This window comes from Anomaloglossus baeobatrachus, chromosome 3, assembly GCF_048569485.1.
Source record: "Anomaloglossus baeobatrachus isolate aAnoBae1 chromosome 3, aAnoBae1.hap1, whole genome shotgun sequence".
Lineage (NCBI taxonomy): Eukaryota > Metazoa > Chordata > Amphibia > Anura > Aromobatidae > Anomaloglossus > Anomaloglossus baeobatrachus.
Window position 1 is genome coordinate 7127539 of NC_134355.1, and position 25969 is coordinate 7153507.

The 25969-nt window shown below is 63.9% G+C and overlaps 1 protein-coding gene across 1 annotated transcript in view; it reads right to left on the reverse strand.

Annotated features, from left to right (window-relative positions):
* Positions 1–206: 206 nt before the first annotated feature.
* Positions 207–25969, reverse strand: part of LOC142294854 (epoxide hydrolase 1-like) — a 41262-nt gene continuing 15499 nt past the window's right edge. Inside the window, exon 9 of the mRNA XM_075337908.1 lies at positions 207–579. Within this exon, the coding sequence (XP_075194023.1) occupies positions 378–579 (202 nt within the window). The 3' untranslated portion in view covers positions 207–377. The remainder of the gene's footprint in view (positions 580–25969) is intronic.

The following is a 25969-nucleotide window of genomic DNA, read 5'->3' on the forward strand; positions in this document are numbered from 1 at the left end:
CACATGACACCACACATGACAGCACACATGAAATGACAGCACACATGACAGCACACATGACACCACACATGACACCACACATGACACCACACATGAAAAGACAGCACACATGACACCACACATGACACCACACATGACACTACACATGACACCACACATGACACTACACATGACACTACAGATGACACCACTGAACAAACTGCTGTGCAAGATTGGAGCGCTCACTTTATTCCTCATTGTGATTTATCTATTCAGGAACCAGGAGGCTCTGGATGCAGAAGGTCCCAGAGTGCATGGGGGTCCGGTCATTGCGTACGGGGGGATGCGGTCACCGCTCGCTCTTCACTTTTCGGCAACTGATCACTTTCTTTCTTCCTTTACAACTTCTCCACCTTACAGACAAAGTTCTGGATGTCGCGAGCGAGAAGTTCTGGTTCCTCGAAGGCGGGAAAGTGCCCCCCACGCGGCATGTAGCTGTAGGACACGATGTTGTAGAACTTCTGCTTGGCCCAGACCCGGGGCGCGTGCGCCATCTCACAGGGGAACGCCGCAATGCCGGTGGGTACATACACCCCGATCCTGAAATAGGAGTCAGCACGTTACATAGCGTCCCATGTGTCCGCACAGGGAGACCCCAGGATCTGCGTCATAGTGCCCTCCACAGTCTCCCCTGCAGTGCCCTCCCCTGTCTCCCCTGCAGTGCCCTCCACAGTCTCCCCCGCAATGCCCTCCACTGTCTCCCCCGCAGTGCCCTCCACAGTCTCCCCCGCAGTGCCCTCCACAGTCTCCCCCGCAGTGCCCTCCACAGTCTCCCCCGCAGTGTCCTCCACAGTCTCCCCCGCAATGCCCTCCACTGTCTCCCCCGCAGTGCCCTCCACAGTCTCCCCCGCAGTGCCCTCCACAGTCTCCCCCGCAGTGTCCTCCACAGTCTCCCCCGCAATGCCCTCCACTGTCTCCCCCGCAGTGCCCTCCACAGTCTCCCCCGCAGTGCCCTCCACAGTCTCCCCCGCAGTGTCCTCCACAGTCTCCCCCGCAGTGCCCTCCACTGTCTCCCCCGCAGTGCCCTCCACAGTCTCCCCCGCAGTGCCCTCCACAGTCTCCCCCGCAGTGCCCTCCACAGTCTCCCCCGCAGTGCCCTCCACAGTCTCCCCCGCAGTGCCCTCCACAGTCTCCCCCGCAGTGCCCTCCACAGTCTCCCCCGCAGTGCCCTCCACTGTCTCCCCCGCAGTGCCCTCCACAGTCTCCCCCGCTGTGCCCTCCACAGTCTCCCCCGCTGTGCCCTCCACAGTCTCCCCTGCTGTGCCCTCCACTGTCTCCCCTGCAGTGCCCTCCACAGGCTCCCCTGCAGTGCCCTCCACAGTCTCCCCTGCAGTGCCCTCCACAGTCTCCCCTGCAGTGCCCTCCACAGTCTCCCCTGCAGTGCCCTCCACAGTCTCCCCTGCAGTGCCCTCCACAATCTCCCCTGCAGTGCCCTCCACAATCTCCCCTGCAGTGCCCTCCACAGTCTCCCCTGCTGTGCCCTCCACAGTCTCCCCTGCAGTGCCCTCCACAGTCTCCCCTTCAGTGCCCTCCACAGTCTCTCCTTCAGTGCCCTCCACAGTCTCCCCTGCAGTGCCCTCCACAGTCTCCCCTGCAGTGTCCTCCACAGTCTCCCCTGCAGTGCCCTCCACAGTCTCCACTGCAGTGCCCTCCACAGTCTCCCCTGCAGTGCCCTCCACAGTCTCCCCTGCAGTGCCCTCCACAGTCTCCCCCGCAGTGCCCTCTCAGTGCCCTCCACTGTCTCCCCTGCAGTGCCCTCCACAGTCTCCCCTGCAGTGTCCTTTACAGTCTCCCCTACAGTGCCCTCCACAGTCTCCCCCGCAGTGCCCTCCACAGTCTCCCCCGCAGTGCCCTCCACAGTCTCCCCTGCAATGCCCTCCCTGCAGTGTCCTCCACAATCTCCCATGCAGTGCCCTCCACAATCTTGACTGCAGTGCCCTCCACAGTCTCCCCTTCAGTGCCCTCCACAGTCTCCCCTGCAGTGCCCTCCACAGTCTCCCCTGCAGTGCCCTCCACAGTCTCCCTTGCAGTGCCCTCCACAGTCTCCCTTGCAGTGCCCTCCACAGTCTCCCCTGCAGTGCCCTCCACAGTCTCCCCTTCAGTGCCCTCCACAGTCTCCCCTGCAGTGCCCTCAACATTCTCCCCTGCAGAGCCCTCCACAGTCTCCCCCGCAGTGCCCTCTCAGTGCCCTTTACAGTCTCCCCCGCAGTGCCCTCTCAGTGCCCTCCACAGTCTCCCTTACAGTACCCTCCACAGTCTCCCCTGCAGTGCTCCCCACAGTCTCCCCCGCAGTGCCCTCCACAGTCTCCCCTGCAATGCCCTCCCTGCAGTGTCCTCCACAATCTCCCATTTAGTGCCCTCCACAATCTTGACTGCAGTGCCCTCCACAGTCTCCCCTGCAGTGCCCTCCACAGTCTCCCCTGCAGTGCCCTCCACAGTCTCCCCTTCAGTGCCCTCCACAGTCTCCCCTTCAGTGCCCTCCACAGTCTCCCCTGCAGTGACCTCCACAGTCTCCCCTGCAGTGACCTCCACAGTCTCCCCTGCAGTGACCTCCACAGTCTCCCCTGCAGTGACCTCCACAGTCTCCCCTGCAGTGCCCTTTACAGTCTCCCCCGCAGTGCCCTCCACAGTCTCCCCTGCAGTGCCCTCCACTGTCTCCCCTGCAGTGCCCTCCACAGTCTCCCATGCAGTGCCCTCCACTGTCTCCCCTGCAGTGCCCTCCAGTCTCCCATGCAGTGCCCTCCACTGTCTCCCCTGCAGTGACCTCCACAGTCTCCCCTGCAGTGCCCTTTACAGTCTCCCCCGCAGTGCCCTCCACAGTCTCCCCTGCAGTGCCCTCCACTGTCTCCCCTGCAGTGCCCTCCACAGTCTCCCATGCAGTGCCCTCCACTGTCTCCCCTGCAGTGCCCTCCAGTCTCCCATGCAGTGCCCTCCACTGTCTCCCCTGTAGTGACCTCCACAGTCTCCCCTGCAGTGACCTCCACAGTCTCCCTTGTAGTGCCCTTTACAGTCCCCCCCGCAGTGCCCTCTCAGTGCCCTTTACAGTCTCCCCCGCAGTGCCCTCTCAGTGCCCTCCACAGTCTCCCTTACAGTACCCTCCAGAGTCTCCCCTGCAGTGCTCCCCAAAGTCTCCCCCGCAGTGCCCTCCACAGTCTCCCCCGCAGTGTCCTCCACAATCTCCCATGCAGTGCCCTCCACAATCTTGACTGCAGTGCCCTCCACAGTCTCCCCTTCAGTGCCCTCCACAGTCTCCCCTGCAGTGCCCTCCACAGTCTCCCCTGCAGTGCCTTCCACAGTCTCCCCTTCAGTGCCCTCCACAGTCTCCCCTGCAGTGCCCTCCACAGTCTCCCCTGCAGTGCCCTCCACAGTCTCCCCTGCAGTGCCCTCCACAGTCTCCCCTGCAGTGCCCTCCACAGTCTCCCCTGCAGTGCCCTCCACAGTCTCCCCTACAGTGCCCTCCACTGTCTCCCCTGCAGTGCCCTCCACTGTCTCCCCTGCAGTGCCCTCTCAGTGCCCTCCACAGTCTCCCCTGCAGTGCCCTTTAGAGCCTCCCCTGCAGTGTCCTCCACAGTCTCCCCCGCAGTGCCCTCTCAGTGCCCTCCACTGTCTCCCCTGCAGTGCCCTCCACAGTCTCCCCTGCAGTGTCCTTTACAGTCTCCCCTACAGTGCCCTCCACAGTCTCCTCCGCAGTGCCCTCTCTGTGCCCTCCACAGTCTCCTCTACAGTGCCCTCCACAGTCTCCCCTGCAGTGCCCTCCACAGTCTCCCCTGCAGTGCCCTCCACAGTCTCCCCTGCAGTGCCCTCCACTGTCTCCCCTGCAGTGCCCTCCACTGTCTCCCCTGCAGTGCCCTCCACTGTCTCCCCTGCAGTGCCCTCTCAGTGCCCTCCACAGTCTCCCCTGCAGTGCCCTTTAGAGCCTCCCCTGCAGTGTCCTCCACAGTCTCCCCCGCAGTGCCCTCTCAGTGCCCTCCACTGTCTCCCCTGCAGTGCCCTCCACAGTCTCCCCTGCAGTGTCCTTTACAGTCTCCCCTACAGTGCCCTCCACAGTCTCCCCCGCAGTGCCCTCTCTGTGCCCTCCACAGTCTCCCCTACAGTGCCCTCCACAGTCTCCCCTACAGTGCCCTCCACAGTCTCCCCTACAGTGCCCTCCACAGTCTTCCCTACAGTGCCCTTCACAGTCTCCCCCGCAGTGCCCTCTCAGTGCCCTCCACAGTGTCCCCTGCAGTGCCCTCCAGTCTCCCCTGCAGTGCCTTCCACAGTCTCCCTGCAGTACCCTCCACAGTCTCCCCTGCAGTGCCCTCCACAGTCTCCCCTACAGTACCCTCCACAGTCTCCCCTGCAGTGCCCTCCACAGTCTCCCCCGCAGTGCCCTCCACAATCTCCCCTGCAGTGCTCTCCACAGTCTCCCCTAGAGTACCCTCCACAGTCTCCCCTACAGTACCCTCCACAGTCTCCCCCGCAGTGCCCTCCACAATCTCCCCTTCAGTGCTCTCCACAGTCTCCCCCGCAGTGGCCTCCAGTCTTTCCTGCATTGCCATCCATGCAGTGCTCTTCTCCACAGTCTCCCCTGCAATGCCCTCCCTGCAGTGTCCTCCACAGTCTCCCCTGCAGTGCCCTCCACAGTCTCCCCCGCAGTGCCCTCTCAGGGCCCTCCACAGGCTCCTTTACAGTGCCCTCAAAAGGCTCCTCTACTGTGCCCTCCACAGTCTCCCATGCAGTGCCCTCCACAGTCTTCCCTGCAGTGCCCTCCACAGTCTCCCCTGCAGTGCCCTCCACAGTCTCCCCTGCAGTGCCCTCCACAGTCTCCCCTGCAGTGCCCTCCACAGTCTCCCCTGCAGTGCCCTCCACTGTCTCCCCTGCAGTGACCTCCACAGTCTCCCCTGCAGTGCCCTTTACAGTCTCCCCCGCAGTGCCCTCCACAGTCTCCCCTGCAGTGCCCTCCACTGTCTCCCCTGCAGTGCCCTCCACAGTCTCCCATGCAGTGCCCTCCACTGTCTCCCCTGCAGTGCCCTCCAGTCTCCCATGCAGTGCCCTCCACTGTCTCCCCTGTAGTGACCTCCACAGTCTCCCCTGCAGTGACCTCCACAGTCTCCCTTGTAGTGCCCTTTACAGTCTCCCCCGCAGTGCCCTCTCAGTGCCCTTTACAGTCTCCCCCGCAGTGCCCTCTCAGTGCCCTCCACAGTCTCCCTTACAGTACCCTCCAGAGTCTCCCCTGCAGTGCTCCCCAAAGTCTCCCCCGCAGTGCCCTCCACAGTCTCCCCCACAGTGTCCTCCACAATCTCCCATGCAGTGCCCTCCACAATCTTGACTGCAGTGCCCTCCACAGTCTCCCCTTCAGTGCCCTCCACAGTCTCCCCTGCAGTGCCCTCCACAGTCTCCCCTGCAGTGCCTTCCACAGTCTCCCCTTCAGTGCCCTCCACAGTCTCCACTGCAGTGCCCTCCACAGTCTCCCCTGCAGTGCCCTCCACAGTCTCCCCTGCAGTGCCCTCCACAGTCTCCCCTGCAGTGCCCTCCACTGTCTCCCCTGCAGTGCTCTCCACTGTCTCCCCTGCAGTGCCCTCTCAGTGCCCTCCACAGTCTCCCCTGCAGTGCCCTTTAGAGCCTCCCCTGCAGTGTCCTCCACAGTCTCCCCCGCAGTGCCCTCTCAGTGCCCTCCACTGTCTCCCCTGCAGTGCCCTCCACAGTCTCCCCTGCAGTGTCCTTTACAGTCTCCCCTACAGTGCCCTCCACAGTCTCCTCCGCAGTGCCCTCTCTGTGCCCTCCACAGTCTCCCCTGCAGTGCCCTCCACTGTCTCCCCTGCAGTGCCCTCCACTGTCTCCCCTGCAGTGCCCTCTCAGTGCCCTCCACAGTCTCCCCTGCAGTGCCCTTTAGAGCCTCCCCTGCAGTGTCCTCCACAGTCTCCCCCGCAGTGCCCTCTCAGTGCCCTCCACTGTCTCCCCTGCAGTGCCCTCCACAGTCTCCCCTGCAGTGTCCTTTACAGTCTCCCCTACAGTGCCCTCCACAGTCTCCCCCGCAGTGCCCTCTCTGTGCCCTCCACAGTCTCCCCTACAGTGCCCTCCACAGTCTCCCCTACAGTGCCCTCCACAGTCTCCCCTACAGTGCCCTCCACAGTCTTCCCTACAGTGCCCTCCACAGTCTCCCCCGCAGTGCCCTCTCAGTGCCCTCCACAGTGTCCCCTGCAGTGCCCTCCACAGTCTCCCCTGCAGTGCCTTCCACAGTCTCCCTGCAGTACCCTCCACAGTCTCCCCTGCAGTGCCCTCCACAGTCTCCCCTACAGTACCCTCCACAGTCTCCCCTGCAGTGCCCTCCACAGTCTCCCCCGCAGTGCCCTCCACAATCTCCCCTGCAGTGCTCTCCACAGTCTCCCCTAGAGTACCCTCCACAGTCTCCCCTACAGTACCCTCCACAGTCTCCCCCGCAGTGCCCTCCACAATCTCCCCTGCAGTGCTCTCCACAGTCTCCCCCGCAGTGGCCTCCAGTCTTTCCTGCATTGCCATCCATGCAGTGCTCTCCACAGTCTCCCCTGCAACGCCCTCCCTGCAGTGTCCTCCACAGTCTCCCCTGCAGTGCCCTCCACAGTCTCCCCCGCAGTGCCCTCTCAGGGCCCTCCACAGGCTCCTTTACAGTGCCCGTAAAAGGCTCCTCTACAGTGCCCTCCACAGTCTCCCATGCAGTGCCCTCCACAGTCTTCCCTGCAGTGCCCTCCACAGTCTCCCCTGCAGTGCCCTCCACAGTCTCCCCTGCAGTGCCCTCCACAGTCTCCCCTGCAGTGCCCTCCACAGTCTCCCCTGCAGTGCCCTCCACTGTCTCCCCTGCAGTGCCCTCCACTGTCTCCCCTGCAGTGCCCTCTCAGTGCCCTCCACAGTCTCCCCTGCAGTGCCCTTTAGAGCCTCCCCTGCAGTGTCCTCCACAGTCTCCCCCGCAGTGCCCTCTCAGTGCCCTCCACTGTCTCCCCTGCAGTGCCCTCCACAGTCTCCCCTGCAGTGTCCTTTACAGTCTCCCCTACAGTGCCCTCCACAGTCTCCTCCGCAGTGCCCTCTCTGTGCCCTCCACAGTCTCCTCTACAGTGCCCTCCACAGTCTCCCCTGCAGTGCCCTCCACAGTCTCCCCTGCAGTGCCCTCCACAGTCTCCCCTGCAGTGCCCTCCACTGTCTCCCCTGCAGTGCCCTCCACTGTCTCCCCTGCAGTGCCCTCCACTGTCTCCCCTGCAGTGCCCTCTCAGTGCCCTCCAGTCTCCCCTGCAGTGCCCTTTAGAGCCTCCCCTGCAGTGTCCTCCACAGTCTCCCCCGCAGTGCCCTCTCAGTGCCCTCCACTGTCTCCCCTGCAGTGCCCTCCACAGTCTCCCCTGCAGTGTCCTTTACAGTCTCCCCTACAGTGCCCTCCACAGTCTCCCCCGCAGTGCCCTCTCTGTGCCCTCCACAGTCTCCCCTACAGTGCCCTCCACAGTCTCCCCTACAGTGCCCTCCACATTCTCCCCTACAGTGCCCTCCACAGTCTTCCCTGCAGTGCCCTCCACAGTCTCCCCCGCAGTGCCCTCTCAGTGCCCTCCACAGTGTCCCCTGCAGTGCCCTCCACAGTCTCCCCTGCAGTGCCTTCCACAGTCTCCCTGCAGTACCCTCCACAGTCTCCCCTGCAGTGCCCTCCAGTCTCCCCTACAGTACCCTCCACAGTCTCCCCTGCAGTGCCCTCCACAGTCTCCCCCGCAGTGCCCTCCACAATCTCCCCTGCAGTGCTCTCCACAGTCTCCCCTAGAGTACCCTCCACAGTCTCCCCTACAGTACCCTCCACAGTCTCCCCCGCAGTGCCCTCCACAATCTCCCCTGCAGTGCTCTCCACAGTCTCCCCCGCAGTGGCCTCCAGTCTTTCCTGCATTGCCATCCATGCAGTGCTCTCCACAGTCTCCCCTGCAATGCCCTCCCTGCAGTGTCCTCCACAGTCTCCCCTGCAGTGCCCTCCACAGTCTCCCCCGCAGTGCCCTCTCAGGGCCCTCCACAGGCTCCTTTACAGTGCCCTCAAAAGGCTCCTCTACAGTGCCCTCCACAGTCTCCCATGCAGTGCCCTCCACAGTCTTCCCTGCAGTGCCCTCCACAGTCTCCCCTGCAGTGACCTCCACAGTCTCCCCTGCAGTGACCTCCACAGTCTCCCCTGCAGTGCCCTTTACAGTCACCCCCGCAGTGCCCTATCAGTGCCCTTTACAGTCTCCCCCGCAGTGCCCTCTCAGTGCCCTCCACAGTCTCCCTTACACTACCCTCCACAGTCTCCCCTGCAGTGCTCCCCACAGTGTCCCCCGCAGTGCCCTCCACAGTCTCTCCTGCATTGCCATCCATGCAGTGCTCTCCACAGTCTCCCCTGCAATGCCCTCCCTGCAGTGTCCTCCACATTCTTCCATGCAGTGCCCTCCACAATCTTGGCTGCAGTGCCCTCCACAGTCTCCCCCCTGCAGTGCCCTCCACAGTCTCCCCTACAGTGCCCTCCACAGTCTCCCCTGCAGTGCCCTCCACAGTCTCCCCTGCAGTGCCCTCCACAGTCTTCCCTGCAATGCCCTTTACAGTCTCCCCTGCAGTGTCCTCCACAGTCTCCCCCGCAGTGCCCTCTCAGTGCCCTCCATAGTCTACCCTGCAGAGCCCTCCACAGTCTCCCCTGAAGTGGCTTCCACTGTCTCCCCTGCAGTGCCCTCCACAGTCTACCCTGCAGTGTCCTTTACAGTCTCCCCTACAGTGCCCTCCACAGTCTCCCCCGCAGTGCCCTCTCAGTGCCCTCCACAGTCTCCACTGCAGTGCCCTCCACAGTCTTCCCTGCAGTGCCGTCCACAGTCTCCCCTGCAGTGCCCTCCACAGTCTCCCCTGCAGTGCCCTCCACAGTCTCCCCTGCAGTGCCCTCTCAGTGCCATCCACAGTCTCCCCTGCAGTGCCCTCCACAGTCTTCCCTGCAGTGCCGTCCACAGTCTCCCCTACAGTACTCTCCACAGTCTCCCCCGCAGTGCCCTCCACAATCTCCCCTGCAGTGCTCTCCACAGTCTTTCCTGCATTGCCATCTATGCAGTGCTCTCCACAGTCTCCCCTGCAATGCGCTCCCTGCAGTGTCCTCCACAGTCTCCCCTGCAGTGCTCTCCACAGTCTCCCCTGCAATGCCCTCCCTGCAGTGTCCTCCACAGTCTCCCATGTAGTGCCCTCCACTGTCTCTCCTGCAGTGCTCTCTCAGTGCCCTCCACAGTCTCCCCTGCAGTGGCCTCCACAGTCTTCCCTGCAGTGCCCTCCACAGTCTCCCCTGCAGTACCCTCCACAGTCTCCCCTGCAGTGCCCTCCACAGTCTCCCCTGCAGTGCCCTTTACAGTCTCCCCTGCAGTGCCCTCCACAGTCTCCCCCGCAGTGCCCTCTCAGGGCCCTCCACAGTCTCCCCTACAGTGCCCTCCACAGTCTCCCATGCAGTGCCCTCCACAGTCTTCCCTGCAGTGCCCTCCACAGTCTACCCTGCAGTGACCTCCACAGTCTCCCCTGCAGTGCCATCTCAGTGCCCTCCACAGTCTCCCCGCAGTGCCCTCTCAGTACCCTCCACAGTCTCCCCTGCAGTGCCTTCCACAGTCTCCCCTGCAGTGCCCTCTCAGTGCCCTCCACAGTCTCCCCTTCAGTGCCCGCCACAGTCTCCCCTGCAGTTCCCTCTCAGTTCCCTCCACAGTCTCCCCTGCAGTGCCCTCTCAGTGCCCTCCACAGTCTCCCCCGCAGTGCCCTCCACAGTCTCCACCGCAGTGCCCTCTCAGTGCCCTCCACAGTCTCCCCCGCAGTGCCCTCTCAGTGCCCTCCACAGTCTCCCCCGCAGTGCCCTCTCAGTGCCCTCCACTGTCTCCCCTGCAGTGCCCTCTCAGTGCCCTCCACAGTCTCCCCTGCAGTGCCCTTTAGAGCCTCCCCTGCAGTGTCCTCCACAGTCTCCCCCGCAGTGCCCTCTCAGTGCCCTCCACTGTCTCCCCTGCAGTGCCCTCCACAGTCTCCCCTGAAGTGTCCTTTACAGTCTCCCCTACAGTGCCCTCCACAGTCTCCCCCGCAGTGCCCTCTCTGTGCCCTCCACAGTCTCCCCTACAGTGCCCTCCACAGTCTTCCCTGCAGTGCCCTCCACAGTCTCCCCCGCAGTGCCCTCTCAGTGCCCTCCACAGTGTCCCCTGCAGTGCCCTCCACAGTCTCCCCTGCAGTGCCCTCCACAGTCTCCCCTACAGTACCCTCCACAGTCTCCCCCGCAGTGCCCTCCACAATCTCCCCTGCAGTGCTCTCCACAGTCTCCCCTACAGTACCCTCCACAGTCTCCCCTACAGTACCCTCCACAGTCTCCCCCGCAGTGCCCTCCACAATCTCCCCTGCAGTGCTCTCCACGGTCTCCCCTGCAGTGCCCTCCAGTCTTTCCTGCATTGCCATCCATGCAGTGCTCTCCACAGTCTCCCCTGCAATGCCCTCCCTGCAGTGTCCTCCACAGTCTCCCCTGCAGTGCCCTCCACAGTCTCCCCCGCAGTGCCCTCTCAGGGCCCTCCACAGGCTCCCCTACAGTGCCCTCAAAAGGCTCCTCTACAGTGCCCTCCACAGTCTCCCATGCAGTGCCCTCCACAGTCTTCCCTGCAGTGCCCTCCACAGTCTCCCCTGCAGTGACCTCCACAGTCTCCCCTGCAGTGCCCTTTACAGTCTCCCCCGCAGTGCCCTATCAGTGCCCTTTACAGTCTCCCCCGCAGTGCCCTCTCAGTGCCCTCCACAGTCTCCCTTACAGTACCCTCCACAGTCTCCCGTGCAGTGCTCCCCACAGTGTCCCCCGCAGTGCCCTCCACAGTCTCTCCTGCATTGCCATCCATGCAGTGCTCTCCACAGTCTCCCCTGCAATGCCCTCCCTGCAGTGTCCTCCACAATCTTCCATGCAGTGCCCTCCACAATCTTGGCTGCAGTGCCCTCCACAGTCTCCCCCCTGCAGTGCCCTCCACAGTCTCCCCTACAGTGCCCTCCACAGTCTCCCCTGCAGTGCCCTCCACAGTCTCCCCTGCAGTGCCCTTTACAGTCTCCCCTGCAGTGCCCTCCACAGTCTACCCTGCAGTGTCCTTTACAGTCTCCCCTACAGTGCCCTCCACAGTCTCCCCCGCAGTGCCCTCTCAGTGCCCTACACAGTCTCCCCCGCAGTGCCCTCTCAGTGCCCTCCACAGTCTTCCCTGCAGTGCCATCCACAGTCTCCCCTGCAGTGCCCTCCACAGTCTCCCCTGCAGTGCCCTCCACAGTCTCCCCTGCAGTGTCCTCTCAGTGCCCTCAACAGTCTCCCCTGCAGTGCCCTCCACAGTCTTCCCTGCAGTGCCGTCCACAGTCTCCCCTACAGTACTCTCCACAATCTCCCCTGCAGTGCTCTCCACAGTCTTTCCTGCATTGCCATCCATGCAGTGCTCTCCACAGTCTCCCCTGCAATGCGCACCCTGCAGTGTCCTCCACAGTCTCCCCTGCAATGCTCTCCACAGTCTCCCCTGCAATGCCCTCCCTGCAGTGTCCACAACAGTCTCCCATGTAGTGCCCTCCACTGTCTCCCCTGCAGTGCCCTCCACAGTCTCCCATGTAGTGCCCTCCACTGTCTCCCCTGCAGTGCCCTCCACAGTCTCCCCCGCAGTGCCCTCTCAGTGCCCTCCACAGTCTCCCCTGCAATGCCCTCTCAGTGGCCTCCACAGTCTCCCCCGCAGTGCCCTCTCAGTGCCCTCCACAGTCTCCCCCGCAGTGCCCTCTCAGTGCCCTCCACAGTCTCCCCCGCAGTGCCCTCTCAGTGCCCTTCACAGTCTCCCCTGCAATGCCCTCTCAGTGCCCCCCACAGTCTCTCCTGCAGTGCCCTCCACAGTCTCCCCTGTAGTGCCCTCCACAGTCTCCCCTACAGTACCCTCCACAGTCTCCCCTACAGTACCCTCCACAGTCTCCCCCGCAGTGCCCTCCACAATCTCCCCTGCAGAGCTCTCCACAGTCTCCCCCGCAGTGCCCTCCACAGTCTTTCCTGCATTGCCATCTATGCAGTGCTCTCCACAGTCTCCCCTGCAATGCGCTCCCTGCAGTGTCCTCCACAGTCTCCCATGCAGTGCCCTCCACAGTCTCCCCTGCAGTGCCCTCCACAGTCTCTCCTGCTTTGACATCAATGCAGTGCTCTCCACAGTCTCCTCTGCAATGCCCTCCCTGCAGTGTCCTCCACAGTCTCCCATGTAGTGCCCTCCACTGTCTCCCCTGCAGTGCCCTCCACAGTCTCACCTGCAGTGCCCTCCACAGTCTTCAATGCAGTGCCCTCCACAGTCTCCCCTGCAGTACCCTCCACAGTCTCCCCTGCAGTGCCCTCCACAGTCTCCCCTGCAGTGCCCTTTACAGTCTCCCCTGCAGTGCCCTCCACAGTCTCCCCCGCAGTGCCCTCTCTGCGACCTTCACAGTCTCCCCTACAGTGCCCTCCACAGTCTCCCCCGCAGTGCCCTCTCAGGGCCCTCCACAGTCTCCTCTACAGTGCCCTCCACAGTCTTCCCTGCAGTGCCCTCCACAGTCTTCCCTGCTGTGCCCTCCACAATTTTCCCTGCAGTGCCCTCCACAGTCTTCCCTGCAGTGCCCTCCACAGTCTTCCCTGCAGTGACCTCCACAGTCTCCCTTGCAGTGCCATCTCAGTGCCCTCCACAGTCTCCCCTGCAGTGCCCTCTCAGTGCCCTCCACAGTCTCCCCTGCAGTGCCCTCAACAGTCTCCCCTGCAGTGCCCTCTCAGTGCCCTCCACAGTCTCCCCTGCAGTTCCCTCTCAGTGCCCTCCACAGTCTCTCCCGCAGTGCCCTCTCAGTGCCCTCCACAGTCTCCCCCGCAGTGCCCTCTCAGTGCCCTCCACAGTCTCCCCCGCAGTGCCCTCTCAGTGCCCTCCACAGTCTCCCCCGCAGTGCCCTCTCAGTGCCCTCCACAGTCTCCCCTGCATTGCCCTCCACAGTCTCCCTTGCAGTGCCCTCCACTGTCTCCCCTGCAGTGCCCTCCACAGTCTCCCCTGCAGTGCCCTCCACAGTCTCCCCCGCAGTGCCCTCTCAGTGCCATCCACAGTCTCCCCCGCAGTGCCCTCTCAGTGCCCTCCACAGTCTCCCCTGCAGTTCCCTCTCAGTGCCCTCCACAGTCTCCCCTGCAGAGCCCTCTCAGTGCCCTCCACAGTCTCCCCCGCAGTGCCCTCTCAGTGCCCTCCACAGTCTCCCCTGCATTGACCTCTACAGTCTCCCTTGCAGTGCCCTCCACTGTCTCCCCTGCAGAGCCCTCCACAGTCTCCCCTGCAGTGCCCTCTCAGTGCCATCCAAAGTCTCCCCCGCAGTGCCCTCTCAGTGCCCTCCACAGTCTCCCCTGCAGTTCCCTCTCAGTGCCCTCCACAGTCTCCCCTGCAGTGCCCTCTCAGTGCCCTCCACAGTCTCCCCCGCAGTGCCCTCTCAGTGCCCTCCACATTCTCCCCCGCAGTGCCCTCTCAGTGCCCTCCACAGTCTCCCCACAGTGCTGTTTCAGTGCCCTCCAGTCTCCCCTGCAGTGTCCTCCACAGTCTCCCCCGCAGTGCCCTCTCAGTGCCCTCCACAGTCTCCCTCGCAGTGCCCTCTCAGTGCCCTCCACAGTCTCCCCTGCAGTGCCCTCTCAGTGCCCTCCACAGTCTACCCTGCAGTGCCCTCCACAGTCTCCCCTGCAATGCCCTCTCAGTGCCCTTCACAGTCTCCCCTGCAGTGCCCTCTCAGTGCCCTCCACAGTCTCTCCTGCAGTGCCCTCCACAGTCTCCCCTGCACTGCCCTCCACAGTCTCCCCCACAGTACTGTTTCAGTGCCCTCCACAGTCTCCCCTGCAGTGCCCTCTCAGTGCCCTCCACAGTCTCCCCTGCAGTGCCCTCTCAGCGCCCTCCACAGTCTCCCCCGCAGTGCCCTCTCAGTGCCCTCCACAGTCTCCCGCGCAGTGCCCTCTCAGTGCCCTCCACAGTCCCCCAGCAGTGCCCTCTCAGTGCCCTCCACAGTCTCCCCCGCAGTGCCCTCTCAGTGCCCTCCACAGTCTCCCCTGCAGTGCCCTCTCAGTGGCCTCCACAGTCTACCCTGCAGTGCCCTCTCAGTGCCCTCCACAGTCTCCCCCGCAGTGCCCTCCACATTCTCCCCTGCACTGCCCTCCACAGTCTCCCCACAGTGCTGTTTCAGTGCCCTCCACAGTCTCCCCTGCAGTGTCCTCCACAGTATCCCCTGCAATACCCTCTCAGTGCCCTTCACAGTCTCCCCTGTACTGCCCTCCACAGTCTCCCCCGCAGTGCCCTCCACAGTCTCCCCTGCACTGCCCTCCACAGTCTCCCCACAGTGCTGTTTCAGTGCCCTCCACAGTCTCCCCTGCAGTGTCCTCCACAGTCTCCCCTGCAATGCCCTCTCAGTGCCCTCCACAGTCTCTCCTGCAGTGCCCTCCACAGTCTCCCCTGCAGTGCCCTCCACAGTCTCCCCTGCAATGCCCTCCACAGTCTCGCCTGCAGTGTCCTGTGAGTGCCCTCCACAGTCTCCCCCCGCAGTGCCCTCTCAGTGCCCTCCACAGTCTCCCCTGCAGTGCCCTCTCAGTGCCCTTTACAGTCTCCCCTACAGTACCCTCCACAGTCTCCCCTGCAGTGACCTCCACAGTCTCCCCCCACAGTGCCGTTTCAGTGCCCTTCACAGTCTCCCCTGCAGTGCCCTCCACAGTCTCCCTTGCAGTGCCCTCCACTGTCTCCCCTGCAGTGACCTCCACAGTCTCCCCCACAGTGCCGTTTCAGTGCCCTTCACAGTCTCCCCTGCAGTGCCCTCCACAGTCTCCCTTGCAGTGCCCTCCACAGTCTCCCCTGCAGTGTCCTCCACAGTCTCCCCTGCAATACCCTCTCAGTGCCCTTCACAGTCTCCCCTGCACTGCCCTCCACAGTCTCCCCCGCAGTGCCCTCCACAGTCTCCCCTGCACTGCCCTCCACAGTCTCCCCTGCACTGCCCTCCACAGTCTCCCCACAGTGCTGTTTCAGTGCCCTCCACAGTCTCCCCTGCAGTGTCCTCCACAGTCTCCCCTGCAATGCCCTCTCAGTGCCCTCCACAGTCTCTCCTGCAGTGCCCTCCACAGTCTCCCCTGCAATGCCCTCCACAGTCTCGCCTGCAGTGTCCTATGAGTGCCCTCCACAGTCTCCCCCTGCAGTGCCATCTCAGTGCCCTCCACAGTCTCCCCTGCAGTGCCCTCTCAGTGCCCTCCACAGTCTCCCCTGCAGTGCCCTCCACAGTCTCCCCTGCAGTGCCCTCTCAGTGCACTCCACAGTCTCCCCTGCAGTGCCCGCCACAGTCTCCCCTGCAGTTCCCTCTCAGTGCCCTCCACAGTCTCCCCTGCAGTGCCCTCTCAGTTCCCTCCAGTCTCCCCCGCAGTGCCCTCTCAGTGCCCTCCACAGTCTCCCCCACAGTGCCCTCTCAGTGCCCTCCACAGTCTCCCTCTCAGTGCCCTCCACAGTCTCCCCCGCAGTGCCCTCTCAGTGCCCTCCACACTCTCCCCTGCAATGCCCTCTCAGTGCCCTTCACAGTCTCCCCTGCACTGCCCTCCACAATCTCCCCCACAGTACTGTTTCAGTGCCCTCCACAGTCTCCCCCACAGTACTGTTTCAGTGCCCTCCACAGTCTCCCCTGCAGTGCCCTCCACTGTCTCCCCTTCAGTGTCCTCCACAGGCTCCCCTATAGTGCCATCTCAGTGCCCTCCACAGTCTCCCCTGCAGTGCCCTCTCAGTGCCCTCCACAGTCTCCCCTGCAGTGCCCTCTCAGTGCCCTCCACAGTCTCCCTCGCAGTGCCCTCTCAGTGCCCTCCACAGTGTCCCCCTCAGTGCACTCTCAGTGCCCTTTACAGTCTCCCCTACAGTGACCTCCACAGTCTCCCCCACAGTGCCGTTTCAGTGCCCTCCACAGTCTCCCCTGCAGTGCCCCCCACAGTCTCCCTTGCAGTGCCCTCCACTGTCTCCCCTGCAGTGCCCTCCACAGGCTCCCCTGCAGTGACATCTCTGTGCCCTCCACAGTCTCCCCTGCAGTGCCCTCTCAGTGCCCTCCACAGTCTCCCCTGCAGTACACTCCACAGTCTCCCTTGCAGTGCCCTCCACTGTCTCCCCTGCAGTGCCCTCCACAGGCTCCCCTGCAGTGCCATCTCAGTGCCCTCCACAGTCTCCCCAGCAGTGCCCTCTCAGTGCCCTCCACAGTCTCCCCCGCAGTGCCCTCTTAGTGCCCTCCACAGTCTCCCCCGCAGTGCCCTCTCAGTGCCCTCCACAGTCGCCCCTGCAGTGCCCTCCACAGTCTCCCCTGCACTGCCCTCCACAGTCTCCCCACAGTGCTGTTTCAGTGCCCTCCACAGTCTCCCCTGCAGTGTCCTCCACAGTCTCCCCCGCAGTGCCCTCTCTGTGCCCTCCACAGTCTCCCCTGCAGTGCCCTCTCAGTGCCCTCCACAGTCGCCCGTGCAGTGCCCTCCACTGTCTCCCCTGCAGTGCCCTCCACAGTCTCCCCTGCATTGCCATCTCAGTGCCCTCCACAGTCTCGCCTGCAGTGTCCTGTGAGTGCCCTCCACAGTCTTCCCCCGCAGTGCCCTCTCAGTGCCCTCCACAGTGTCCCCCTCAGTGCACTCTCAGTGCCCTTTACAGTCTCCCCTACAGTGACCTCCACAGTCTCCCCCACAGTGCCGTTTCAGTGCCCTCCACAGTCTCCCCTGCAGTGCCCTCCACAGTCTCCCTTGCAGTGCCCTCCACTGTCTCCCCTGCAGTGCCCTCCACAGGCTCCCCTGCAGTGCCATCTCTGTGCCCTCCACAGTCTCCCCTGCAGTGCCCTCCACAGTCTCCCCTGCAGTGCCCTCCACAGTCTCCCCTGCAGTGCCCTCCACAGTCTCCCTTGCAGTGCCCTCCACTGTCTCCCCTGCGGTGCCCTCCACAGGCTCCCCTGCATTGCCATCTCAGTGCCCTCCACAGTCTTCCCTGCAGTGCCCTCTCAGTGCCATCCACAGTCTCCCCTGCAGTGCCCTCTCAGTGCCCTCCACAGTCTCCCCTGCAGTGCCCTCTCAGTGCCCGCCACAGTCTCCCCTGCAGTTCTCTCTCAGTGCCCTCCACAGTCTCCCCTGCAGTGCCCTCTCAGTGCCATCCACAGTCTCCCCTGCAATGCCCTCTCAGTGCCCTCCACAGTCTCCCCCGCAGTGCCCTCTCAGTGCCCTCCACAGTCTCCCCCGCAGTGCCCTCTCAGTGCCCTCCACAGTCTCCCCCGCAGTTCCCTCTCAGTGCCCTCCACAGTCTCCCCCGCAGTGCCCGCCACAGTCTCCCCTGCAGTTCCCTCTCAGTGCCCTCCACAGTCTCCCCTGCAGTGCCCTCTCAGTGCCCTCCACAGTCTCCCCCGCAGTGCCCTCTCAGTGCCCTCCACAGTCTCCCCCGCAGTGCCCTACACAGTCTCCCCTGCAGTTCTCTCTCAGTGCCCTCCACAGTCTCCCCTGCAGTGCCCTCTCAGTGCTCTCCACAGTCTCCCCCGCAGTGCCCTCTCAGTGCCCTCCACAGTCTTTCCCGCAGTGCCCTCTCAGTGCTCTCCACAGTCTCCCCTGCAGTGCCCTCTCAGTGCCCTCCACAGTCTCCCCCGCAGTGCCCCCTCAGTGCCCTCCACAGTCTCCCCCGCAGTGCCTTCCACAGTCTCCCCTGCACTGCCCTCCACAGTCTCCCCACAGTGCTGTTTCAGTGCCCTCCACAGTCTCCCCCACAGTACTGTTTCAGTGCCCTTTACAGTCTCCCCTGCGGTGCCCTCCACAGTCTCCCCTACAGTGCCCTCCACAGTCTCCCCTGCAATGCCCTCTCAGTGCCCTCCACAGTCTCCTCTGCAGTGCCCTCTCAGTGCCCTCCACAGTCTCCCCCGCAGTGCTCTCTCAGTGCCCTCCACAGTGTCCCCTGCAGTGCCCTCTCAGTGCCCTCCACAGTCTCCCCTGCAGTGCCCTCCACAGTCTCCCCTGCAATGCCCTCTCAGTGCCCTCCACAGTCTCCTCTGCAGTGCCCTCTCAGTGCCCTCCACAGTCTCCCCCGCAGTGCCCTCTCAGTGCCCTCCACAGTCTCCCCTGCAGTGCCCTCTCAGTGCCCTCCACAGTCTCCCCTGCAGTGCCCTCTCAGTGCCCTCCACAGTCTCCCTCGCAGTGCCCTCTCAGTGCCCTCCACAGTCTCCCCTGCAATGCCCTCTCAGTGCCCTCCACAGTCTCCCCCGCAGTCCCCTCTCAGTGCCCTCCACAGTCTCCCCTGCAATGCCCTCTCAGTGCCCTCCACAGTCTCCCCCGCAGTGCCCTCTCAGTGCCCTCCACAGTCTCCCCCGCAGTGCCCTCTCAGTGCCCTCCACAGTCTCCCCTGCAGTGCCCTCTCAGTGCCCTCCATAGTCTCCCCTGCAGTGCCCTCCACAGTCTCCCCTGCAGTGCCCTCTCAGTGCCCTCCACAGTCTCCCCTGCAGTGCCCTCCACAGTCTCCCTTGCAGTGCCCTCCACTGTCTCCCCTTCAGTGCCCTCCACAGGCTCCCCTACAGTGCCATCTCAGTGCCCTCCACAGTCTCCCCTGCAGTGCCCTCTCAGTGCCCTCCACAGTCTCACCTGCAGTGCCCGCCACAGTCTCCCCTGCAGTTCTCTCTCAGTGCCCTCCACAGTCTCCCCTGCAGTGCCCTCTCAGTTCCCTCCACAGTCTCCCCCGCAGTGCCCTCTCAGTGCCCTCCACAGTCTCCCCCGCAGTGCCCTCTCAGTGCCCTCCACAGTCTCCCCCGCAGTGCCCTCTCAGTGCCCTCCACAGTCTCCCCCGCAGTGCCCGACACAGTCTCCCCTGCAGCTCCCTCTCAGTGCCCTCCACAGTCTCCCCTGCAGTGCCCTCTCAGTGCCCTCCACAGTCTCCCCCGCAGTGCCCTCTCAGTGCCCTCCACAGTCTCCCCCGCAGTGCCCTCTCAGTGCCCTCCACAGTCTCCCCCGCAGTGCCCTCCTCAGTCTCCCCTGCACTGCCCTCCACAGTCTCCCCACAGTGCTGTTTCAGTGCCCTCCACAGTCTCCCCTGCAGTGTCCTCCACAGTCTCCCCTGCAATGCCCTCTCAGTGCCCTTCACAGTCCCCCCTGCACTGCCCTCCACAATCTCCCCCACAATGCTGTTTTAGTGCCCTCCACAGTCTCCCCTGCACTGCCCTCCACAGTCTCCCCCACAGTACTGTTTCAGTGCCCTCCACAGTCTCCCCTGTGGTGCCCTCCACAGTCTCCCCTACAGTGCCCTCCACAGTCTCCCCTGCAATGCCCTCTCAGTGCCCTCCACAGTCTCCTCTGCAGTGCCCTCTAAGTGCCCTCCACAGTCTCCCCCGCAGTGCCCTCTCCGTGCCCTCCACAGTCTCCCCTGCAGTGCCCTCTACAGTCTCCCTTGCAGTGCCCTCTCAGTGCCCTCCACAGTCTCCACCGCAGTGCCCTCTCAGTGCCCTCCACAGTCTCCCTCGCAGTGCCCTCTCAGTGCCCTCCACAGTCTCCCCTGCAATGCCCTCTCAGTGCCCTCCACAGTCTCCCCCGCAGTGCCCTCTCAGTGCCCTCCACAGTCTCCCCTGCAGTGCCCTCTCAGTGCCCTCCACAGTCTCCCCCGCAGTGCCCTCTCAGTGCCCTCCACAGTCTCCCGCGCAGTGCCCTCTCAGTGCCCTCCACAGTCCCCCAGCAGTGCCCTCTCAGTGCCCTCCACAGTCTCCCCCGCAGTGCCCTCTCAGTGCCCTCCACAGTCTCCCCTGCAGTGCCCTCTCAGTGGCCTCCACAGTCTACCCTGCAGTGCCCTCTCAGTGCCCTCCACAGTCTCCCCCGCAGTGCCCTCCACATTCTCCCCTGCACTGCCCTCCACAGTCTCCCCACAGTGCTGTTTCAGTGCCCTCCACAGTCTCCCCTGCAGTGTCCTCCACAGTATCCCCTGCAATACCCTCTCAGTGCCCTTCACAGTCTCCCCTGTACTGCCCTCCACAGTCTCCCCCGCAGTGCCCTCCACAGTCTCCCCTGCACTGCCCTCCACAGTCTCCCCTGCAATGACCTCTCAGTGCCCTCCACAGTCTCTCCTGCAGTGCCCTCCACAGTCTCCCCTGCAATGCCCTCCACAGTCTCGCCTGCAGTGTCCTGTGAGTGCCCTCCACAGTCTCCCCCTGCAGTGCCATCTCAGTGCCCTCCACAGTCTCCCCTGCAGTGCCCTCTCAGTGCCCTCCACAGTCTCCCCTGCAGTGCCCTCCACAGTCTCCCCTGCAGTGCCCTCTCAGTGCACTCCACAGTCTCCCCTGCAGTGCCCGCCACAGTCTCCCCTGCAGTTCCCTCTCAGTGCCCTCCACAGTCTCCCCTGCAGTGCCCTCTCAGTTCCCTCCAGTCTCCCCCGCAGTGCCCTCTCAGTGCCCTCCACAGTCTCCCCCACAGTGCCCTCTCAGTGCCCTCCACAGTCTCCCTCTCAGTGCCCTCCACAGTCTCCCCCGCAGTGCCCTCTCAGTGCCCTCCACACTCTCCCCTGCAATGCCCTCTCAGTGCCCTTCACAGTCTCCCCTGCACTGCCCTCCACAATCTCCCCCACAGTACTGTTTCAGTGCCCTCCACAGTCTCCCCCACAGTACTGTTTCAGTGCCCTCCACAGTCTCCCCTGCAGTGCCCTCCACTGTCTCCCCTTCAGTGCCCTCCACAGGCTCCCCTACAGTGCCATCTCAGTGCCCTCCACAGTCTCCCCTGCAGTGCCCTCTCAGTGCCCTCCACAGTCTCCCCTGCAGTGCCCTCTCAGTGCCCTCCACAGTCTCCCTCGCAGTGCCCTCTCAGTGCCCTCCACAGTGTCCCCCTCAGTGCACTCTCAGTGCCCTTTACAGTCTCCCCTACAGTGACCTCCACAGTCTCCCCCACAGTGCCGTTTCAGTGCCCTCCACAGTCTCCCCTGCAGTGCCCCCCACAGTCTCCCTTGCAGTGCCCTCCACTGTCTCCCCTGCAGTGCCCTCCACAGGCTCCCCTGCAGTGACATCTCTGTGCCCTCCACAGTCTCCCCTGCAGTGCCCTCTCAGTGCCCTCCACAGTCTCCCCTGCAGTACACTCCACAGTCTCCCTTGCAGTGCCCTCCACTGTCTCCCCTGCAGTGCCCTCCACAGGCTCCCCTGCAGTGCCATCTCAGTGCCCTCCACAGTCTCCCCAGCAGTGCCCTCTCAGTGCCCTCCACAGTCTCCCCCGCAGTGCCCTCTTAGTGCCCTCCACAGTCTCCCCTGCACTGCCCTCCACAGTCTCCCCACAGTGATGTTTCAGTGCCCTCTACAGTCTCCCCTGCAGTGTCCTCCACAGTCTCCCCCGCAGTGCCCTCTCTGTGCCCTCCACAGTCTCCCCTGCAGTGCCCTCTCAGTGCCCTCCACAGTCGCCCGTGCAGTGCCCTCCACTGTCTCCCCTGCAGTGCCCTCCACAGTCTCCCCTGCATTGCCATCTCAGTGCCCTCCACAGTCTCGCCTGCAGTGTCCTGTGAGTGCCCTCCACAGTCTTCCCCCGCAGTGCCCTCTCAGTGCCCTCCACAGTGTCCCCCTCAGTGCACTCTCAGTGCCCTTTACAGTCTCCCCTACAGTGACCTCCACAGTCTCCCCCACAGTGCCGTTTCAGTGCCCTCCACAGTCTCCCCTGCAGTGCCCTCCACAGTCTCCCTTGCAGTGCCCTCCACTGTCTCCCCTGCAGTGCCCTCCACAGGCTCCCCTGCAGTGCCATCTCTGTGCCCTCCACAGTCTCCCCTGCAGTGCCCTCCACAGTCTCCCCTGCAGTGCCCTCCACAGTCTCCCCTGCAGTGCCCTCCACAGTCTCCCTTGCAGTGCCCTCCACTGTCTCCCCTGCGGTGCCCTCCACAGGCTCCCCTGCATTGCCATCTCAGTGCCCTCCACAGTCTCCCCTGCAGTGCCCTCTCAGTGCCATCCACAGTCTCCCCTGCAGTGCCCTCTCAGTGCCCTCCACAGTCTCCCCTGCAGTGCCCTCTCAGTGCCCGCCACAGTCTCCCCTGCAGTTCTCTCTCAGTGCCCTCCACAGTCTCCCCTGCAGTGCCCTCTCAGTGCCATCCACAGTCTCCCCTGCAATGCCCTCTCAGTGCCCTCCACAGTCTCCCCCGCAGTGCCCTCTCAGTGCCCTCCACAGTCTCCCCCGCAGTGCCCTCTCAGTGCCCTCCACAGTCTCCCCCGCAGTTCCCTCTCAGTGCCCTCCACAGTCTCCCCCGCAGTGCCCGCCACAGTCTCCCCTGCAGTTCCCTCTCAGTGCCCTCCACAGTCTCCCCTGCAGTGCCCTCTCAGTGCCCTCCACAGTCTCCCCCGCAGTGCCCTCTCAGTGCCCTCCACAGTCTCCCCCGCAGTGCCCTACACAGTCTCCCCTGCAGTTCTCTCTCAGTGCCCTCCACAGTCTCCCCTGCAGTGCCCCCTCAGTGCCCTCCACAGTCTCCCCCGCAGTGCCCTCCACAGTCTCCCCTGCACTGCCCTCCACAGTCTCCCCACAGTGCTGTTTCAGTGCCCTCCACAGTCTCCCCCACAGTACTGTTTCAGTGCCCTTTACAGTCTCCCCTGCGTTGCCCTCCACAGTCTCCCCTACAGTGCCCTCCACAGTCTCCCCTGCAATGCCCTCTCAGTGCCCTCCACAGTCTCCTCTGCAGTGCCCTCTCAGTGCCCTCCACAGTCTCCCCCGCAGTGCCCTCTCAGTGCCCTCCACAGTCTCCCCTGCAGTGCCCTCTCAGTGCCCTCCACAGTCTCCCCTGCAGTGCCCTCCACAGTCTCCCCTGCAATGCCCTCTCAGTGCCCTCCACAGTCTCCTCTGCAGTGCCCTCTCAGTGCCCTCCACAGTCTCCCCCGCAGTGCCCTCTCAGTGCCCTCCACAGTCTCCCCTGCAGTGCCCTCTCAGTGCCCTCCACAGTCTCCCCTGCAGTGCCCTCTCAGTGCCCTCCACAGTCTCCCCCGCAGTGCCCTCTCAGTGCCCTCCACAGTCTCCCTCGCAGTGCCCTCTCAGTGCCCTCCACAGTCTCCCCTGCAATGCCCTCTCAGTGCCCTCCACAGTCTCCCCCGCAGTCCCCTCTCAGTGCCCTCCACAGTCTCCCCTGCAATGCCCTCTCAGTGCCCTCCACAGTCTCCCCCGCAGTGCCCTCTCAGTGCCCTCCACAGTCTCCCCCGCAGTGCCCTCTCAGTGCCCTCCACAGTCTCCCCTGCAGTGCCCTCTCAGTGCCCTCCATAGTCTCCCCTGCAGTGCCCTCTCAGTGCCCTCCACAGTCTCCCCTGCAGTGCCCTCTCAGTGCCCTCCACAGTCTCCCCTGCAGTGCCCTCCACAGTCTCCCTTGCAGTGCCCTCCACTGTCTCCCCTTCAGTGCCCTCCACAGGCTCCCCTACAGTGCCATCTCAGTGCCCTCCACAGTCTCCCCTGCAGTGCCCTCTCAGTGCCCTCCACAGTCTCACCTGCAGTGCCCGCCACAGTCTCCCCTGCAGTTCTCTCTCAGTGCCCTCCACAGTCTCCCCTGCAGTGCCCTCTCAGTTCCCTCCACAGTCTCCCCCGCAGTGCCCTCTCAGTGCCCTCCACAGTCTCCCCCGCAGTGCCCTCTCAGTGCCCTCCACAGTCTCCCCCGCAGTGCCCTCTCAGTGCCCTCCACAGTCTCCCCCGCAGTGCCCGACACAGTCTCCCCTGCAGCTCCCTCTCAGTGCCCTCCACAGTCTCCCCTGCAGTGCCCTCTCAGTGCCCTCCACAGTCTCCCCCGCAGTGCCCTCTCAGTGCCCTCCACAGTCTCCCCCGCAGTGCCCTCTCAGTGCCCTCCACAGTCTCCCCCGCAGTGCCCTCCACAGTCTCCCCTGCACTGCCCTCCACAGTCTCCCCACAGTGCTGTTTCAGTGCCCTCCACAGTCTCCCCTGCAGTGTCCTCCACAGTCTCCCCTGCAATGCCCTCTCAGTGCCCTTCACAGTCCCCCCTGCACTGCCCTCCACAATCTCCCCCACAATGCTGTTTTAGTGCCCTCCACAGTCTCCCCTGCACTGCCCTCCACAGTCTCCCCCACAGTACTGTTTCAGTGCCCTCCACAGTCTCCCCTGTGGTGCCCTCCACAGTCTCCCCTACAGTGCCCTCCACAGTCTCCCCTGCAATGCCCTCTCAGTGCCCTCCACAGTCTCCTCTGCAGTGCCCTCTAAGTGCCCTCCACAGTCTCCCCCGCAGTGCCCTCTCCGTGCCCTCCACAGTCTCCCCTGCAGTGCCCTCTACAGTCTCCCTTGCAGTGCCCTCTCAGTGCCCTCCACAGTCTCCACCGCAGTGCCCTCTCAGTGCCCTCCACAGTCTCCCTCGCAGTGCCCTCTCAGTGCCCTCCACAGTCTCCCCTGCAATGCCCTCTCAGTGCCCTCCACAGTCTCCCCCGCAGTGCCCTCTCAGTGCCCTCCACAGTCTCCCCTGCAATGCCCTCAGTGGCCTCCACAGTCTCCCCCGCAGTGCCCTCTCAGTGCCCTCCACAGTCTCCCCCCGCAGTGCCCTCTCAGTGCCCTCCACAGTCTCCCCTGCAGTGCCCTCTCAGTGCCCTCCACAGTCTCCCCTGCAGTGCCCTCCACAGTCTCCCCTGCAGTGCCCTCTCAGTGCCCTCCAGTCTCCCCCGCAGTGCCCTCCACAGTCTTCCCTGCACTGCCCTCCACAGTCTCCCCTGCACTGCCCTCCACAGTCTTCCCACAGTGCTGTTTCAGTGCCCTCCACAGTCTCCCCTGCAGTGCCCTCTCAGTGCCCTCCACAGTCTCTCCTGCAGTGCCCTCCACAGTCTCCCCTGCACTGCCCTCCACAGTCTCCCACACAGTACTGTTTCAGTGCCCTCCACAGTCTCCCCTGCGGTGCCCTCTCAGTGCATTCCACAGTCTCCCCCGCAGTGCCGTCTCAGTGCCCTCCACAGTCTCCCCCGCAGTGCCCTCTCAGTGCTTTCCACAGTCTCCCCCGCAGTTCCCTCTCAGTGCCCTCCACAGTCTCCCCCGCAGTGCCCTCTCAGTGCCCTCCACAGTCTCCCCAGCAGTGCCCTCTCAGTGCCCTCCACAGTCTCCCCAGCAGTGCCCTCTCAGTGCCCACCACAGTCTCCCCCACAGTGCCCTCTCATTGCCCTCCACAGTCTCCCCCGCAGTGCCCTCCACAGTCTCCCCAGCAGTGCCCTCTCAGTGCCCTCCACAGTCTCCCCCGCAGTGCCCTCTCAGTGCCCTCCACAGTCTCCCCCGCAGTGCCCTCTCAGTGCCCTCCACAGTCTCCCCCGCAGTGCCCTTTCAGTGCCCTCCACAGTCTCCCCAGCAGTGCCCTCTCAGTGCCCTCCACAGTCTCCCCCGCAGTGCCCTCTCAGTGCCCTCCACAGTCTCCCCCGCAGTGCCCTCTCAATGCCCTCCACAGTCTCCCCCGCAGTGCCCTCTCAGTGCCCTCCACAGTCTCCCCCGCAGTGCCCTCTCAGTGCCCTCCACAGTCTCCCCCGCAGTGCCCTCTCAGTGCCCTCCACAGTCTCCCTCGCAGTGCCCTCTCAGTGCCCTCCACAGTCTCCCCATCAGTGCCCTCAGTGCCCTCCACAGTCTCCCCCGCAGTGCCCTCTCAGTGCCCTCCACAGTCTCCCTAGCAGTTCCCTCAGTGCCCTCCACAGTCTCCCCCGCAGTGCCCTCTCAGTGTCCTCCACAGTCTCCCCCACAGTGCCCTCTCAGTGCCCTCCACAGTCTCCCCCGCAGTGCCCTCTCAGTGCCCTCCACAGTCTCCCCCGCAGTGCCCTCTCAGTGCCCTCCACAGTCTCCCCCGCAGTGCCCTCTCAGTGTCCTCCACAGTCTCCCCCACAGTGCCCTCTCAGTGCCCTCCACAGTCTCCCCCGCAGTGCCCTCTCAGTGCCCTCCACAGTCTCCCCCGCAGTGCCCTCTCAGTGCCCTCCACAGTCTCCTCCGCAGTGCCCTCTCAGTGTCCTCCACAGTCTCCCCCACAGTGCCCTCTCAGTGCCCTCC